Genomic DNA, 19,377 nt, shown 5'->3' with positions numbered 1-19,377 from the left:
ATTCAAATAATGCCAATAATAGTTTGAAATATTTAGCATTATTGTCACTTGACTGTCAGCTCAATCTATTGACTTTGAAGGAATTAAATAAGTTTCAAAATACTACTTAATACTTAAATCAATTGAAAATCATAGAAACTGGGGCCCCACGGCGCATTTTTGCCCCGGGCCTCTGCTGAGTTTGCTCCGCCTGTGTAGGGCGGGACCGGCTCGTGCCGGCAGGGCGGGGTCAGGTGTTCACCTGCCCCGCTGCTTTCAGTCGTTGTTCCGCTGATTCCGTGACAGGGCTGTGGTGTGAGTGAGCCGGGCTCCGGGTTCCATGCTGGCTGCGACGCTGTTGCTCGCTTTCTGAACATCTCCGGACAATTAACTTGAGTTCTGTGGATGCGCAGAGTCCGCAGGCTACTTCCGGTTCTGTGAAAGCCTCAACAAAGCAGCACGATGCGAGATGTTCACCTGAGCAATGAGACGTGCACAAACGGTAAGAAGTCAGAAAGGTGTGTGTGTGTGTGTGTCCGGAAAACTGCTCCTTCTCCTCAGCCTGATGGACAGGGGCGTTTCCACGAGTGTTTGCTCTGTGTGTGAGAGAGACAGCGGGAGAGAGAGTGACAAATAGTGGATCAAAAATAAATCCAGCGTGTAAACTTGCTGTGGAGCTCAGTTGTAGTTTAGCTGTCATCATCTCTGGTGTTCTGTCACAATTCTGAGGAGCTTGAGAAGAACAGCCACAGATATATTGAAGTTTCTTGAAGATTGTTCTCCTCTCCTCTGAGGAGCTTCTTCACTTACACTGGGACAGCACTATCATCTGTTATGTAGCAGGTTAATCAGAGAAACTCAGTGTTCTCCAAACACGACATCCCAGTGTACCTCAGACCCAGCCACACCCTCAGACCAGAACTGGTGGTGTATCCTGTAGGGCTGCCACGATTTGTCGACTAGTCACGATTACATCGACTATCAAAATCGTCGACGACTGGTTTAATAGTCGACGCGTCGTTTGAAGCTTTGTAAGATCCCAAAAGACGCAGGAATAAGTAGCAGGATTTAAGAGTGTAATAACGGACTGAAACAGAAGATGGCAGCACTGCATGTACAAGGATGCCAGCTGCTGTTAAACCCCGAATAAGAAGAAGCTGTGTCCCAGAATTCATAGCGCGGCCCAGCTCAGTTTCCAACAATGGCGGCAGCTAGTTAGTTTGAATATTACTCTTATTATTCTTTCTGGGTCACAAAATAAACGTTTAACGTGTTTTCAGGCCAGAATGTAGCTGTGTAAACCTCAAATATCTGCTCAGTTTATCAGGACACCGCATATTTTCAAAAGCGCTCCGACGTTTTCGGAGACGTCTGTTACCCACTAGCTCGATAGCGAGCCGGGGGCGAGGCTCACTAGAGCCGTGAGAACACCGGACTCCCGGCAAATCGTTTTCAAACCCACCGCCGTCTTTCACTACTCAGGTTAAACATGATATATGAGTCACTTAGATAACTTAAAAATGTTATTGTTTGGCTTTTTTAGTATTTTATTTGTTCCTGAGTAAACCGGTTTGGCTGAGATTAAAGTTATAGTTTTTACACAGCTGAATAAACGTCAAGCAGACAGCTGATCATCAGAAGTGTGAGATGCTCGAGAATTTACTCCGGTGTCCTGTTATATTTTAGATAGCAAGGAGTTTATTAAACTTCACCGAAACAATCTGCAGATTTAATTAAAATTTAATAAACTATCATCTTGTCTTTATTTTTAGTTAGCACAGACCTGAAACACTTAAAGCTGTAAGCTAGTGATGGTTATATAAGAGCAGATACATGCTGGTGCAATAAGCTGTACGTTTTAAGTACAATGGATGATGATCTGATTAGTCGACTATCAAAATAATCGTTTGTGGCAGCAATAGTATCCTGTGCAGCGCAGCAAGGAGCGCTCAGACCTCTACAGAAACCCAGCACTTCATAAACACATGGGAGAACCTAGAAGAGCCACCTCGGCTGTACATCTAAAGGTCAAAGGTCACTCTACGAGGATGTTCACATTTTGGACAGAGAAGACAGGTGGTTTTGAGATGCCTCCCAGACGCCTTAACGCCCACTCACATCCTGGCTCAAGTGTTCTCAATAAGTCACATGACAGAGTGAGGCAAGGTCTCACAATAGTTTCACCTGAAACCTCTGCTGACAATGACCCACACCCATTTTCACACATTGAATCATTTGATGAATCACTCTTAAGGGTCAACTCCCACTCAGGCTTAAGTCCCTGGGACTCTGCTCCATTTGGTTTCAGAACTGAAGAAGCTTCTGGGATGAAGCATCTCCAACAAACTTAAAGAATCTGATCGCTTTTCTTTCCCGGCTCCTTGGATTAGTGACCTGTAGATACTCGGTCACAGATATATTTGAAGGCAATAACTGACATTAACAACACTGCAGGAACACACTTTGTGTGTTAGCTGAGTAATAATCAGCACAGAAACAAGCAGCAGTTGTACTTCTGTTTGTTTTCTATGCTTCAGCTCAGCTTAGTTCCCATCATCATGTTCAGCTTGAGTCATGGAGGCTGCTGTTAATGATTTCCAGCCCGTGCTGAGCTTTTATGATGCAAATCTCAGAAATATGATGGAAGACTGAGCGCACCTGCTCTGATGAACATGAAATTTATGTTCTCGTATTTCCTGATGAAACTCTTTGATTATATCTCACAGCAGCTCGGTTTGATCTCGCTGTTTTCACACATTTTTCTGGGCTCTATTCAGATGGATATTATCTTATGATAGATTTTAGATAGTAGATGTTTCCCACTGTGTGGTCTTTTAACATCAGCCCATAAACAGCTGTAGCTGAGGAGAGCAGCTGCTGGACTTTTATGAGTAAATGTTGTCCCGTTCCTGTGTGGTGGAGGAGTCTAGCAGTCCCGGCTCATCGTTGTTACATTTTGGGTTTCGTCATGCTCCAGATGTTGGCGAAAGCGCTGAGCCGTAGGCAGCCCGGTCCAACATCTGGACTCTTCTACTGTGAAGCCATGGGGCTGACAGAGAATCCACACAGCTTCGCAGTAGAAGAGTCCGGACCTTAAAATCCAAGCAGCCGGCTGCTGTTCAGGGATGCTGGCCTGCTCCTGTAATTCAGGCCAAATTAGATAAAAGTTGCTGTTTTGAGGAAGCGCCATAGAAACAGACAGCTTGGCATCATGTAAAAGCATCGTAAGATGGACAATTATTTTGTTTAATTCATGGCCAATAGGGAAATGTGAATGTTCGTGTGGCTTTTAGCTAAATTTCTGCCTTTTTTTTTTTTCTTTCTTTCCTGAAAATCAGTTCCGTTTTTCCATAATTTGGCCCGAGTGTGTTGTGAGGATTTGACCTTGACGTCCGTGTTTCTCCCTCTCAGTATTTTTGATTTTGTTGTATTTAATTGTCTCTTAATTACATCCTGAGTCTAAAATCCAAACACTGTTTTTCTGCACTTGCTGTTAATCTGTCATAAAGCTTGGACTTAAAACACACCCCACACTGCTGTGGGGTGTGTTTTATGGTGGCCCGCGTGTACGAGCGCTCACTGTTGACTGTGTAAATATTAAACTGCTCTGCCTGGTTTTACTCGTCCTCTCCGCTGCGTGTTGTTACTGCAGCAGCACAACGGTCGGGTCAGTGTTACACGCCTGCAGCTGCGTCTTCGAACCATACGCCCCGGAGACGCTTCCTGATGTGAATGCTGTTTAAAACAGAGCTCCTGTTGTCCTGTAAGGAGTGCCCGATTATTCACACTATCCATCTGTTTTCTTCTGCTGCTGAAAAATCCCCCTGTTTGGTTTTTGCCTTTAAAATGTAATTCATTTAATTTATTAAATTTATTTATGATGAAAACTAATCGATCCAGTGATAGAAACACCCAGGGTCATGTGCAGTCACAGTCTTTCTTTGGGGAGTCATACATTTCTCCACAGCTTCCTGAACACTTCAGCTCAGACACAGCAGCGTCCTCTCTCTGCTGTGTTTTGTCCACCGTCTTGTTTTGTTTGAAACATGCTTTGAGGAGTTCATGTGGAAAATTGAAGTTCAGAGCACACTGCTCTGTATTTATGAGACTCTGTATTTATCCAAGAATTTTACTTTGAAAGTTCAGTCACAGCCGACTAGCTGGTGCTGGAGCAGACTGTCTCATACTGTCCCACCGCTGACCGCTGACGTCTCCGCTGAGTCTTTCACGCAGACAGAGTCAAGCTCCGCCATCTTGGACTGGTGAAAGTCACGCCTGTGTTTTACCCCAGAGTCGTGCAGCTCCCAGAGCTTTGGGAAAGTTGTTTTCAATGTTTGTTAGCAGTGTTTAAATCTTCAAAATAAAACGCATTTGAGTGTCTTTTTAATGATGTCACTGTTGCTAAATTCAACAGGACGCTCCTGCTTCAACTACCTTTGGTTAACGAGAGTGCTTCCATGGACGCGGCTGTAATCAGTAAAAAATAAATAATTAGCTGAAACATAAAGGATGTAAAATGTGTCGCGTTTGTGTCTCTGCAGGGTCGGCGGTGAGGTTGTGGTGTGGCTCTCAGTTCACAGTGTGTTTGGTCACTGGAGAAACGCTGATTAACACACACCTGAGCAATGGCACACAGACAGGTATCCCCCCCCCCCCCACACACACACACACATTCCTGTGTAAGTGGGCACGAGGAGTTTGTTTAGGGTTAAATATCAGTGTGTTTAAAGATTCGTTGTTGTGTGTTGATGATTGTCAGGGCTCACGTCAGTCTCATCCATCGAGTCTTTCCTCAGAATAATAATCTGATATCTGACACTTTCACATAGTTCTTAGTTGCCCATGACTACAGTGTTGCTGAGTCAGCAGTGCTGTGCCGGAAACCTGAGACAACAGGTAAACAACAGCTGCAGGTTAAATTAGCCGAATGAGGCGCTGATGAGTGGATTTTCCACTCATCAGCCAGTGTTTAAGGGGGGGAGGGGGTCCACAAATAATCTGTTTTGTTAACACACTCTGTGTCGTCGGCCTTTTTCTTTGTGAGAAAAATAAAAATGCACTATTTTCTCATTGTAGCGTTTCCACCTCAGCACTCAGTCTTTTATACGACACGCCTCCTTCACCCAGTCACACTCTGACGAGCACATCGGAGAGAAACTCGGGGTTCACCAGCTTGCTCAAGGATACTTTAGCACGTACAGGACCGAACCACCAACCCAATGATTGGTAGAGCTGCGCCCACCACGGAAATATTATCATTGTCTAGAGTGAATCAGAATCTGTTTAAAAAGGGTAAAGCCTCCATGTTTAGTCATGTTATGTATTTAGCTGTAACGCTGTTAGTTTATGAGTATTAGCAAACATGATAAACTAACAAGCCCAAATAAGTTCAGGTATGAGAATCCTGATTACTGCTGACAGACTTCAGGTTACACACAGACTCGAAGGATGCAGTGGCCAATGCTTGTGCTAATGTTTATATGCACAAGTGTTTCCAAGATGAAAAACCTTTATTGGGAAAGAAAAAAATCATTCTTTATTTGTTGACATTGTGGATGATGTCATTAGAAGTTTCCCCTACAGGAAGCTAATGAGCTGCAACTTTAATGACTGTTTGATTGTGTTGTTGTCTCCATTGTTCTCCGTGTCTCTGGAGACGAGTTCCTGAAACTGTCTTTCCAGGAAGTGATCGGTTCCTCGCACTATCAGGGTTAACTGTGTAGCAGATCAGATGTAACACGAGGAACAAGGAAATGAACTCCACAGGACGTGTGTAACTGTATCTGTCACGTCAGTGTTGGCATCGTGGTAGCCTGACAGGCAGGATGTGTCCAAGCACACCGAAGCACAGTTGAAGATGATGAGCAGACCAAACATGGAGTAGATCAAATAGCAAGAGAGAAGCAGAGAGAGGAAGGTTACTCCACACTTCCTCAGTACAGACAATGGAGGAGGAAGTCAGACGCAGCACAGACTCGTTCAGGTGAACTAAAGCGTGACCATCACCGCTGTGAGCGAGATCAGGTGCACAAGCAGAGGCCACATATGCATATCGGTGGGTGGGGGGTGGGGTGTCTTTCTGTATGTGTGTGTGCGCGGTACAGGTTATTTTTCTAAATGAAACAATAGCATCAGTGTCAGCTCTTCATCTTTGAACATTCAGTCACCTCACAGCTGAAATAGCAACAGCTTTTAGTGACGGTGACCTCCAACAGAGCCAGGCTCAGTAAGCGGGGGGAATGAAGAGCACAGAGATGCAAAACTTACTGACAGAGCGAAGCGCCGTAAAAACACCTGGGGACAAAGAGACAGGAGCGTAGAAGAAATTCCCAGTGCATCATGGGAGGTCCCTTAGCACTCTAAGCCCGCTGCAGCATAACTGGTTTAGGGTTCACGGTCACCTGATTCAGCCCTGCCTATAAAACAATGAAGCCTCAGAGAGTGGAGGGGGTGTCGCCTGAATCCAGACTGGTTCCATGCGAGGGGCCTGACGGCTGAAGGCTCTGCCTCCGTTTCTATAGAAACTTCAGGAACTGTGAGTAAGCGCTGCTCTCTCAGACGGCGGGCTCTGCTCGGATAATATGACTCTGCCAGTCTTAGGAGCTCGTCACATGAGCTAAGGTGTCCTGTTGTGCTCACATGATGGAGTGGGGCAGTGTGTCACAGAGGTCTGATGGGTAAAGTGGGTTAATGACCCCAGGGCCACTTCTTATTGGACAGCCACCACTAGTTTATTAGCTGGAAATTCAAGAGGCTTCCCCACCAGCTGTGGTGCCAGTTTACCTCAGACCTGTATGTGTGGGGCAGCATTTGCGTGGTGTGGTAACGCTGATAAACACACAGTCTGAGGTTCACACACACCCTGATAAACACACACTCAGTGACGTCGTGTTTGTCTCCAGATGTACAGTCAAACAGCACCTACAACCTGTGGCTGGGCCTGACCCTCGCCCTGCTGTCGGCCTTCTTGATTGGTGGGAGTGTCATTCTCAAGAAGAAAGCCCTCCTCCGATTGGCCAACAACGGACACACCAGAGCAGGTGAGCAGAGTCAGGTGTTTCTGATGTTTGACTTATGAGGTTTATCTGGGCTCAGCTCTGATGCTATCAGTATTCATGGCAAGACCACATGTGGATTCATCCAAAATTGAAAATAGTTCCCAGTAAATGCATCGGTCGAGGAGGGAGGGGCAGCTTTGTCTGTTTAATCTTCGAGGTCAATATTATATTTGGAGTGTTTATTGATATTTTAGATGAGACCGTTGACCTTTACCACCACTACAGGAACTCACTCACCTCCCACTCTGAGTCGCTGTTGCTTCCAGTGCTCTTCTCCCTCCTATGTAATGACTTTCTGACTTTCCAGGAAGTGATATCAGTTTCAGGTGCTCTCGGGGTGGATACTACTACTACTACTACTACTACTACTACTACTACTACTACTACTACTACTACTACTACTACTAATAATAATAATAATAATAATAATAATAATAATAAGGGCTGTGCGATATGACCGCTTTTTTCTTTGTGAGTATTTATTACACGGCGTGCTGCGGGGAAAAGCCTGTTCTAACGTTTGAGTCTAATGTTTACTTTTTAGCACCTGACGGCTCTTTTTTGCTTCTCCTCTGTAAACTCTCTGCATGCTCTTTCACGTGATTATTTTTATTTTGAAAAGTCTCAACAGGATCTTGAGCATTATTGTGAAAGGTTCATGGGGAAAATAAACAAGTGGACACGCGGTAAAACCATCGCGTGTGAAAAAATATTGCCGTAAACAGTTTATTTTGTGACACCACGAAACAAACGATAGCATAAAATGAAACGATAAATGTTTTTATATCGTCATCCGATATATATCGTTATATCAAACAGCCATAATAATAATAATAATAATAATAATAATAATGACGATGATGATGATGATAATAATGGATTGGATTTATATAGCGCTTTTCAAGGCCACTATTCATTCACTCCCACATTCACACACTGGTGGAGGCAGCTACAGGTGTAGCCACAGCTGCCCTGGGGCAGACTGACAGAGGCGAGGCTGCCATATCGCGCCATCGGCCCCTCTGGCCAACACCAGTAGGCGGCAGGTGAAGTGTCTTGCCCAAGGACTGTGCAACGACTCATGTATAGCGTGACAGACGAGCTCATGAGTATCACAGATCATGTCTGAATCATCACTCTCAGAGTTTCTGTTATTCCCTCGCTGCTATCTGTGTCACACTGTGGTTGTTTCAGGTCTGCTCGCCGCCACAGTGTTTTAAAAAACACAGAAGGTTCAGGTTCTGTGACTCTGAAAATTCACAAAGTACATGTAGAGTAAATCTGCCAGTAAATTAAATTTTATATACTGGAAAAAAAACGCGTTAAAAGCAAACATGAAGTCTGAGAACGGCATCTGACATCTGCAGGTCTGAGTTTTGGGAACTAAACTCATTTTGGAAGAATCGATGTTCATTAGAATAATTAAGACTGTGGGTTTGGTGGGTTTTCTCTTCTATGAAGAGCTTGCTGATGTTTGTCTCTGAGAGTGAATGAATGTTTGGAGGATGGATCAGGCTAAGGTTTTAAAGCCGCACATTTGTCCTTGAATTTGTTCCATAGCCTGTAAAGGAGGCTCGCTGTGTGGCAGATGGGATTTTTAACAGACTTCCTGTTTACAGCCTCTGGTTTATGGACGTGCTGATGCTTCCTCCCTGAACTGGTTCCAAGATTTTTATATTGCTCCTTACACTGCACCTGCTCTTTTATATGGCATATATAACTTGTACATATCTGTGTAGATACTTGCGTCATTACACACATTCGCTGTTTAGGTATGTATGTACCTACAGACTGAACTTTAAGTTTATTTTTTGGTTTCTCTTATTCTAAAGGAATTTTACTGTAAAAAATCTACATGCTGCTTACGGAGAGATGCCAAACTGTTTCGTTGTTCTTGTGACAATAAAGATCTATTCTATAATTTAGTGATGAAATGTGTTAAAGGTGGAAAAAAAGGAGGAAAACAAAGATTTCCTGACTTGGATGAGCCAGTTTCAGATGTTTCTATGTTTAATATATTTATAGGAAGGTGTGGGGGGACAGATTGTCGACATATTTTTATAGTTTGTAAATTTACTTTAGGACTGGTATCCTAGTCTCTCTCTAAATGCGGATATAATGGTCTCTAAATACAAAGACAAGTTTCGGTTTTCAGGTAAATGAGGTGGAGCATCGTGCTGATTGTGCTGTGTGTGTTTCTGTAGGTGACGGAGGCCATGGTTACCTGAAGGACTGGCTGTGGTGGGGAGGCCTGTTAACCAGTAAGAGTTTCAGTTCCATCTAATTTTCTGATCCACAGTTCTGTGGCTGGAGTACAAGCACAGCCAACAGCTGTTAGTTTAGGATGTGACATGTATACAAATCTGTCACGAAAGTAAACGGCTACGATATAAATCACAAAAATGTAACATTTTCTGTAAATTCTGTGAATCTCAGGCAACTCGACTTGCATGTTTTTTTTTTTTCCAGCTGGGCGTCGTGTAGCTGCAGTCGAGTGTTTTAACTGATGCATGAAATGATACAGTTTTAGACATAAGTTGTAACGGCCGCCGTTTCCTTTCAAAGTTTGAGTCTAAGCTTTATTTTTTAGCACCTGACGGCTCTTTTCTCCTCTGTAAACTCTCTGCATCCTCTTTCACGTGACTCAGTTTATTTTGAAAAGTCTCAACAGGATCTTGAGCTTTATTGTGAAAGGTTTACATGGAAAACAAACAAGCGGACACGCGGAGCAACGCAATGGTTTTACCGTCGTTGTTGCTAACGACGACACGTAAAAGCAGGCGCTTGTCCGTCCGTAGTGTGGTTATTAAATTAAGAGAAAGAGAGAAATGAATATAACCACTACAGTGACCATCAAAACGGTGAAAACATTGCTGTAAACAGTTTATTTTGCGACACCACGAAACAAACGACAGCGTGATAGGAAACGATAAATGTTTTTATATCGTCATCCGATATATATCGTTATATCGAACAGCTTTACTCTGTTCTGTATTTTTCTCTCGTGTGATGGAGCTAAACAGCAGTTCCCTTCAGCTAAACTCATCCTGGATCTTATTCAAATTTCGGTTTATGTTCGAGTGATTAAAAATAGTTCCTATGTTGCTGTCAGCAGTGATTTTCTTTTCCTCTGCAGTGGGAGCAGGAGAAGTCTGCAACTTCGCTGCCTACATGTTTGCTCCGGCCACGCTGGTGACTCCGCTGGGCGCCCTGAGTGTCCTCATCAGGTAGCTCTAGTTTGTAAATTTAAATTCCGTTATGTTTGTGTTTTAAAGCAGCATGTTTGTCCTTGAATTTCCTTCTGTGGCCCGTATCAAGGCTAACGTGAAGTCCTGTGTGCTCTGCAGTGCAGTTCTGTCCTCCTACCTGCTGGGGGAGGTGTTGAACATTGTGGGGAAGCTTGGCTGTCTGCTGTGTGTGCTAGGAAGCATCCTGTTGGTTATCCACGCCCCACAGGAACAGGAAGTGACATCACTACGGGAGATGACCAACAAGCTGCTGGAGCCTGGTGAGAGGGGTCGCTCTACTATCTCAAACTCAGAGCGTTCGGTCGTCGAGCTTCAGTTAGTTCGTTTTTTTTAAGGAAACTTTGGTTTAAATCATTGTTTTCAGTTCAGCACTTGACCCCCACAAAGACTCATATGAGGACTGAATTACTTCAGGATGCTGCCTCAAGTGGACATTAGAGAAACTGCAGTTTTTGTATTTTGACGTCTTGGTCAGCCCCAGAGGTCACTGCGTAGCCTTCTGTAAGGCCACAGAGGCGAGCTGGAAGGTTGGACGGCTGAAAATGACAGCCCGGTGATGTCATTTTACCATGATGTCAGCAGTGTTATCTCACTGATCCAGAGTCTAGATGCAGGCACACTGATACAGATGTGAGGCTGGCTTATCGTCATAGTAACACCTGAGCCTCAGCTTTGGTGCAGAGCAACTTTTTATCAGTTCAGATGTGAAGTGAGGAGCAGAAATCGATGTTTCTGTGTCAGAATCTGTTTTCTTATCATCCGTCGTGTGTGTGTGTGTGTGTGCGTGTGTGTGTGTGTGCGTGCGTGTGCGTGTGTGCGTGCGTGTGCGTGTGTGCGCGTGTGCAGGTTTTCTGGTGTATGTGGCGTTGGTGTTGGTGCTGTGTGCGGTGCTCGTGCTGTATTGCTGTCCTCGCTTCGGTCAGTCCAACATCCTCGTCTACATCGGCATCTGCTCGCTGCTCGGCACGTTCACTGTCTCCTCGGTGAAAGGCCTCGCCATCGCCATCAACACAGGTAAGTGAGAGAGAAGCGGGCGTGCCCGTGCTGCAGAGAAAAGCGTTTTTCCTGCTCTGTGAAAGACAATGCTGGTGTTCTGATATTCTGCTTCTTTTCTTTGCATTTTATTTGTTTCCTTTGAGTCACATGGCTCATTCTCAGGAAAATCAATTCAACTTTTTAAAAACCCTCCCTCATCACTGTCTTAAAGATGAATACACAGTATCACGCCTCATACACACATGAACAAGGATGTCTCCAAATTCAGACTTTTTGTTTTTTTCTGGATCTGTGTTTGATAGAAAAATATCACTGTTTAAATAAAATGTCTCCTTTGTAAGGCTGCTGCTGTTATTAAATCACGTGTGCGTTCTCTCTTTATCTTCAGTGTTTTATGATCTTTCCGTCCTTGCTAATCCTCTCACCTGGATCCTGTTGGCAACGCTTATCGTCTCCATAGTAACACAGGTAAGTTTCACAGGTCTGTTTGTCCGGCCCTTATCTCTGTTTCTCAGCTGTATTATTGTTTAATGGTAAAGCACGCAGTGATGAATGGCTGGGCCGGAGATGTTTGGGCTTCAGCTGCGTCCTCCCTTTAGATGGATCCCTGTTAATCTGTGTTTCCACAAAACAAACTGTTCATCTGAAAGGACTCTTCAGCATTTGGGCAGAAATCTGTAACTTTTTGGATGAATACACATGAAGTAACTTTCCATCAGATATCAGCTCACATCCAAGGCACAATGCAGGATTTCTAGTGTTTGCATAATGAAAGTGAGTAACAGCTGACAGCGTCATCTCCATAGAAATGTATACATAAAGAAACACCAGCAGAGAAAATGACCCTGAAGTGATCAAACACCCACTGAAGGACACCAAATAACTACACACACAACATAAACACAAGTGAAAAGAACCTAAACATCCACACACACACCCTGTCCATGATATATTGAAAAACAGAAATTTCCCACCCTTCAGTGTGTTCTCAGAGGCATCGCTGACATGTATGGATCCCAGGACAAACACAAACATGCTTTATGTTTCTGCCACAGGACTTGTGTGACTTCCCTGTCCTTGTGCCTGTCTCCAGGTAAACTACCTGAACAAGTCTCTGGATATCTTCAACACCCTGCTGGTTTATCCCATCTACTACGTCCTCTTCACCTCCGTGGTTCTATCCACCTCCATCATCCTCTTCCAGGAGTGGAGAAGCATGTCGACCATCGACATCGTTACAACTCTGGGATCCTTTGTGGTCATCGTGGTGGGCGTGGCCATGCTGCACCTTTTCAGAGAGCTGCAGGTCGGTGGTCCGTCTGCATTATTGTTAAAATTCCGATCATCTCAGTGAGATTTTGAACAGCTCCTTCTTCAGAGGACCTGTCACACATTGAATACATCCTGCAGCTCTGCTCTGCTTTGACGGCGATGTTCTCACTTTGGAACTGTAATAAAATGTGCATAAAAAGGACTGCAGTGTTGAGTTTGTCAGTGTCAGAAACCTGGCAAACATGGATGGCATACATATATGTGTGCCATATGTTGCATCAACTGAAAAAACATGAAATGGGACCAACTGATTGTTCAGTACATGAAAAACTAACACAGACCCCTCAGTCTGAGTCTTACATCATTAGCCTTCTGTAGCAAATGTTTCGATGCTAAGACTACAAGACATATGACAAGTGTACAAGACATACAGCTGCAGATCAAGTCCACCCCTGACCTTTGACCTAAGCTGATACCTGCTTCCCTTACAGCCACCTTATTGTCGAGCAGCTAATCTGTGATGACACAAAGCCAATAAACACAACCAGTTCTGGTTTAGTTTGAGCAGGGCACTCCTCCAGTTCTATCCATCGTCACCCACATCAGTGTTAAAGTCTCCTCAGAGATGGAGACCCCAGCATCACACCCAGTGGCTCCAAGAAGACTATCAACATCCCAGAAACAGTTCTAGCCAGTTTGCCACTAATTAGTGAGGTTCTCCAGATCTTTTTCAGACCCTTCTTTTAGCCAGCAGCTCAGCAAGGCTCATTCTGGGCAGCTACATGAGCACGCCTATGAAACAGGAAGTTGGGGTTCCTGAGTATTCAGATATTTTCTGTTGGTAAACACGTTAGCGAGGCTGATGTTAGCATTTAGATGCAGTAACACTTTTACATGTTTCAGCCTCAAAGGGTTGTTGAGGTCACTCAAATACTTTGTCTTTTGATGCAGATGACGATGAAGGAGCTGACCATTCAGCTCTCACAGCCAGTGGAGAGGGAGGAGCTTAACCAGCAGGTTGTAACCAATGGAGGAGGAGGAAGGAGTAAAAAAGAAGACAAGTACGGGCTGATGGACAACATGGTGATCGAGAGCCTTCCCCCAATGAGAGAGGAGGGACCGAGAGTCTTCATCATCAGCTAAGGAAGAGGAGGAGGAGACTCAGGTTCAGACTTCGCTCTGACTGTTACTGTAATGATCTGCACTTTAAAGAACGTTCTAAAACGGCCTCCAGTCTGACGGCAATCCAGCTCACACTAAACTCACTGTTACTCTTCAGATTATCACAAACTTAACGTTTAGATAAATATGAAAGATCATTACTGAAAACAGAAGCTGACTTTTAGTCCATTCCATTCTCTTTGCATTAGCAGAGTCACTTTAAATACAAAGAGCCACAAAATGCAAAAAGATGCAAAACAGCGGCTGAGATACAAAAAGCAGTATAAATACTGCAGACTGCCCACAGACATGTGAAAAGTACTCTGAGCAGCTGTTCTCTGCTGCTTAGTGTTGAGTAAATGAAGGTCAATCAATGAAGTTACTGCATATCAGAAACAATATTTTTCTGAATTTACAGTCAAATTCAGCGTCTGAAAACTTGAATGGTGCCTTTGTGCAGGCGTTACGGTGGGTGTTGTTGTGGTTTTTTGCAGACAAATCCATGAAAAGAGGAAAACCGGCCATCTGTGAGACGCTCCTCGTTTTAAAGCTCAGCGCCCGAGCTGGTCATCGCTTCTCAGGTGTTTATGTTGTGGACGTGTGATCTGACACCGAGCTCTGAATAAGTGATGACACACACAGAGCAGGCTGAAGTGTGGCGTGTGAGAGAATCTGTTTTTATTAAATATGAAACGTTGGGCGTGTCTTCATCAGAAATTATTTACTTGGAGATCAACACACTCAAGGAGATTCTCAGAATCAGAGCTGCTGTTCTGGGAGTTCTGGCCTCTGAGTCTAATCATTTACATTCTGTATTCACAGGAAATTTCTAAATTTGATCCTGATGTCAGATGTTTGTGTGTTTCTGAGTTTCTGTTGCTCCCAAACAAAAAACCTCTTATTGCATCAAGTAAATCATGAGAAACATTTCATCAGAAGCACATAATCCATGTTGTTCACCCGTCTGTGGCTGTGATGCTGCACAAACCACCGTCTCCCCCTCCTGGCTCTGACAGTAATTGCACAAACACTGTTTCTACTTTTTTTTTTTTTTTTTTTTTTCCCCTTCTGAGTACCTGGAACTCCGCCCACACACTGTTCAGAGAAATATTTTAAAGGGTGAGTAACCGTGGCAATAATACGTCCACATCATTTTATTCACTCTTTTAAAAACTCCATTTTAGACAGTTAAAAATTACACATTTAAAATGTAATGATGATTAAACATCTGCTCACATGTTAAAGCTGTCTGAATGTTTCCACCACTTTTATTTTTTTCTTTTTATCTCCCGTTGTCATCCGGTTGTTCAGTCTGACGTCACTAGCCGTGTCTGGGCCTAAACTCCGCTGCAGGTCCATATATCAAACGATCACTGTGGCATTACTGAGAGTTGAAAAACTGTCTAAAGTCTTTCATCTTTAATAAAATGATCAGCGTTCTGCTCTACCAGGTGTAACAATTGAGTTTAACATCCAGGCATCCATGAAAACGGAATTTATGACATTTAACGGAGTTAGAAGTTAGCAGGAAGTTAGCTCGCTAGCTTCTATCTAAATACAATATAGCATGTCCTGACTGCGGGGTTTTGGAAACAAATTAAAACGTACAGCTCTGTTATCACTTCCAACATAAATGAAGACAGAAAACTAAACAGCAGTGACGTTTGTAGGGTTACTGAAGTTGGGCTAGCTGGTATATAATGATTTGCTACGTGACCGCTAGCGACACAGCTATGTTAGCATAATATAAACAAGCTAACTTTTTTTCCACTCGATAAAAGTTAACGTGAGTGTTCTCGGTGGTCAGGAACAAATGTAATCGCATGGCAGGATGCTGTAAAAGGACCAAACTTCAGCCAGGAGAACAACTGAGATAATCCATCCACAATACGAGGTTAGTCATTCATATACTGCTGCATGGGCTGGGCTGTAGCTACATCCTAAGGTTTTAAAAACTGAGCTTAAATAAATGGTTAGCGATAATAAAAGCCGAGGGAGGTCAGCAGTGATCACTGACTGTTTTAGGAGCTTTTTGAGATTAAATAGAAGAAAATACAAAACATTAAACATGTTAACAACACAAAAGCCATATTAAACGCAGACTACTTTAGACCCGGAAGTAGGATTCGTCGCGTCATCACTGAACAACCGGATTGTTAGTGAGCGGAAGGGTTTCGCTCTTTTGTTTGATGGAAAATTTTCTGACTGAGTGCTGGATCCTGTCAGACTAAAGGCCTCTGAAACCAGAGAGACTTTTGTTGTTTTGTATAAATGTCTTTTTTTAAATATTGAAGTAGAAACAACTCCTAATGTTAGCCGGGTCGCTCCTCTGCAGGGCGACATGTGCTCTCTGGTTTTGAACTCCTCTCTGCTGACGGCTGATGTCAATGAAGCAAACAAACAAGGTGTTTGCGACTGTCACTCAGTGTGTGCTTTAACTTTAACATAGCGCGCTGTCATTCAGTACCCCAGCGTTTAGTTCTCCTCCTGTGGGTTAAACTTCTGAGGTGTCCTTGAATGCCTCGTCACAGGCGTTATGCACACACTGCCTGATGATCCGTGAAGCCCTTGCTGCTGAAGACGTTTCAGCTCGTGATGCTCAGAAGAACAAATATCCAAACGCTCTGAGTGTTCAGGTATATGAACTCTGATAAAGGGACACACCACTGCTTTTATAATCAGGTTTTATTGTTTGTATTTATTGATTGTTTTACTATGAATACACTGTTTTTGTGTTCTCTGAACATTTCAATAAAGAACTGACCAAAGGATCGCTTTTTTTTTTGTTGTTTTTTTTTTCCTTCACCATGATGTTAATTTATCATCCAGACTCAGGGTGGGTGAGTTGGTCCTCATGTTGGATCAGAGCTTCAGATTGTGTAAATATAAAAGGAAACGATGCCATTCATGCTCGATGGGCGTGTTTGAGTCCAGCGACCTGCCGTGACATTGTCTCACCAACCACTGGTCATGTTTTGGAGAGTAGATGTGAAGACTGAGACTACTCTCATGTCTGCAGTCTCCCGTTAATAAATGAGCGTCATGTTGGATTAAAGTGAAACTATAGATCGAGGCCGTGAACTCATCATCAAAGGGTTTAACGAGTAAAACATGGCTCAGCTGTACAAAAGTAGATTTAGCATTTGATTAAGTTAGTTTCTGTAACTGTGTCACTTTGGAGAAGCACATGTGGATCCTCTGAAGCTGCAGTCCAATGTTTTTGGACCTGTTATTCAGGAATACAGAGTTTGGAGTGCTGCGTCACTCCTGAGACCACCGTGGACCACCGAAGCTTCAGTGCCATCGCTGAACATCACATGAGCAGGGAACGGATTTCATTTTGTTTTCCTGTGATGTGTCATTAATAACTGTTAAAATTTAAAAATTGCATTTCAGGTCATTTTTTTAACTAAACTGCAAAAGTTGTTTAACTCAAACCTTTTCCCTACGAAGGCCTGGTTCTCTGAGCAGCAGCACAGTCACCAACACTCACGAGAGATATTCGTGAGTGTTGGATCCCTTTCCATGCCTGTAAATGAAACAGGCCCAGCTTTACTTTAGAATGATTTCTAAAGGACTTTTTTACATTTTCAGTTTGGTTTTACGGGTTAAAACATGTCACATCATTTAATTGTAAAGATCTGCGACACAAAGTTTGTCTTTCAGAAGATAGTTTCCAGATAAGGGGGGCAGCCGTGTTTCAGTGCATGAAGCTAAATCCAGGAGTCGCTGCTAAATGTTACACTGTGTAACTATAACCAGAGAAAACAGCTGAGAGGCTGTTTTTACTTCTTTGAGTGTGATGTGGGGAAAATGTCTTAGACAGTTCGTGGTTAGTGTTGTGCTTTTAAGGTGAAACCATCTACAGCTGCTCTGTAAACTGTGGCAATGGATTTGAAATGAGACGTTGAGTCATTATGAGCACAGAGGGAAGGTAAAGCCTGCTGAGGAAATCTGGGAGGAACCGAGGACAGCAGTACATACACTGGTAAAACATTGCCCCCTAGTGGTGACAGTTATGCAGTGGGTTATAAAAGCATCTTAAGTTCAGCCTCTAAACTCATTTATTTAAATTCATAATATCAGTTCACATGAAGACAAAGTGCCCCTGTGTGTTTTATACTCATCCTTTAATCGCATGATCGATGCTGAATCCATCACCTGGTGTGTAAACAGGCCTCCTCCACATGATGCTGCTCCTGTGGGAAACCCTCAGCGAGGGCGCGGCGGCCAATTATCCCACACCAGGAGGACCACACAGGAAGCCAGCCACCTGCAGTCAGAGGGCTCCTCGCTCGTCCTCGCTGAAGCTGCACAGGAATTTAAATTGCAAAGCATAAGCTCAGATGGTTTATGATGCTGATAGATCAACGTGTGCATGTTTATACTGACAAGAATTTATTATTTAGCAGGATTTCCAAAAATGGATTTTTATTTATAATTTTTTTTTTTGATGGTGCATCAGCAATGCATACAGCTCTGTTAAAAAAGGTAACGGCACTGAGGCAGGGAAAAGCATGAAATCCCATTAAATAATAATAATGATGAAATATCTCTGCTGGTTCCTGCTGGGAGATCCACGTGCAACAGGACCAGGACAGCAGAGCGTCCAGAACTCTGGAATGTTTACAAGTCATAAAGTCCTGGCTTCTTTCTGTATTTATTTATTTATTAAATATCATCATGTTAATGTGTCTCAGGGTAGGATTGTGAGGATTTTTTTTTTTTGCCTTTTTTCCATCCATTCCAACCACGTCCACTTGGTGTCGCTGTGGTACAAACTATGAGCCTTAGGCAGGCGGCTGGGAAGAACACAGCAGTGTTTGAGCATTCAAATGAGTTTTAATCACTAAGCCTTTCTGAAATTTCTCTCTCATTCTTACACACACGCACACACACACACACACACCTGAGCTGCAGCACTGTTAGAAACACACACTTTAGATTAGTGAGAGCTTGTTTTATCTCCTGCTGCTGCTCGCGGCTAATTAGTATTCAGAAATTGAATAAAGGGAAAATGTGTTTTACCTGGATTCACCTCATCACTGAACGCTGACCTGAATATTCAGGAGCCTCCCCGAGAAGCCTTTTGTCTGCTCCACAGTAAATGTTGGAAATGTTTTGTGGCTCTGAATTCATCACATCTGCATGAAGAGTTGGCGGGAACTGTACATCACTGATGATCACGACACAAACTATTACAGTTTTTTCTGAATGCTTAAACCCTAACTGTGATTCCTGTAGCACAATCTCTAAAACTATTCAGACTTATAGCAAAACCACTCACTGAGTTTGCAAAACTAAAAGCACAAAAACTGCTTTGCACTCAGTTTGCAATTTTGTAACACACACTTTGCAAAACTGTAGGCACAATTCACTGCACAACACTCAATTTCCAAATTTCCAACACACTCCTAGCAAAAGTATACACATGTATGGCTATCATTAACACTAATTTGCCAACTGTCTGGCACACTTTCACATGTGAAAACTTTTTTAGATAATTAGTTCACTTTGCAATCAGCCTAAGCACTATAATACAGGTAAGCTGTGTGTGCGGAGTACAATGGAGGGAGCAGAAAGAGTGAGAAGTAGAGGAGGCTGAGGAAGAGGACGTGGAGGTGAAGAAGTAGGATGAAGAGGACGACAAGGAGGAGCAAGAG

At 43.4% G+C, this 19,377-nt stretch overlaps 1 protein-coding gene across 5 annotated transcripts; it reads left to right on the top strand.

Moving 5' to 3' along the window:
* The first annotated feature begins 47 nt into the window (after positions 1 to 47).
* Positions 48 to 16,485, top strand: nipal4 (NIPA like domain containing 4). Of its 5 annotated transcripts, XM_026181286.2 has the most exons (11): positions 48 to 481; positions 4,521 to 4,619; positions 6,882 to 7,019; positions 9,242 to 9,298; positions 10,174 to 10,264; positions 10,385 to 10,545; positions 11,132 to 11,299; positions 11,670 to 11,749; positions 12,375 to 12,587; positions 13,505 to 13,718; positions 14,209 to 16,485. In XM_026181286.2, exons 1-10 carry the CDS (start codon positions 442 to 444, stop codon positions 13,694 to 13,696), a joined length of 1,239 nt encoding a protein of 412 aa, XP_026037071.1. In that variant the 5' UTR covers positions 48 to 441; the 3' UTR covers positions 13,697 to 13,718; positions 14,209 to 16,485. The 5 variants fall into 5 exon arrangements, with proteins under 5 accessions (XP_026037071.1, XP_026037070.1, XP_026037072.1 ...); XM_026181285.2 differs by having other exon boundaries at positions 13,505 to 16,485; XM_026181287.2 differs by lacking the exon at positions 4,521 to 4,619 and having other exon boundaries at positions 13,505 to 16,485.
* Positions 16,486 to 19,377: the final 2,892 nt, after the last annotated feature.

Source organism: Astatotilapia calliptera, chromosome 10 (assembly GCF_964374335.1).
Source record: "Astatotilapia calliptera chromosome 10, fAstCal68.1, whole genome shotgun sequence".
Lineage (NCBI taxonomy): Eukaryota > Metazoa > Chordata > Actinopteri > Cichliformes > Cichlidae > Astatotilapia > Astatotilapia calliptera.
This window is presented reverse-complemented; position numbering and strand designations above follow the sequence as displayed.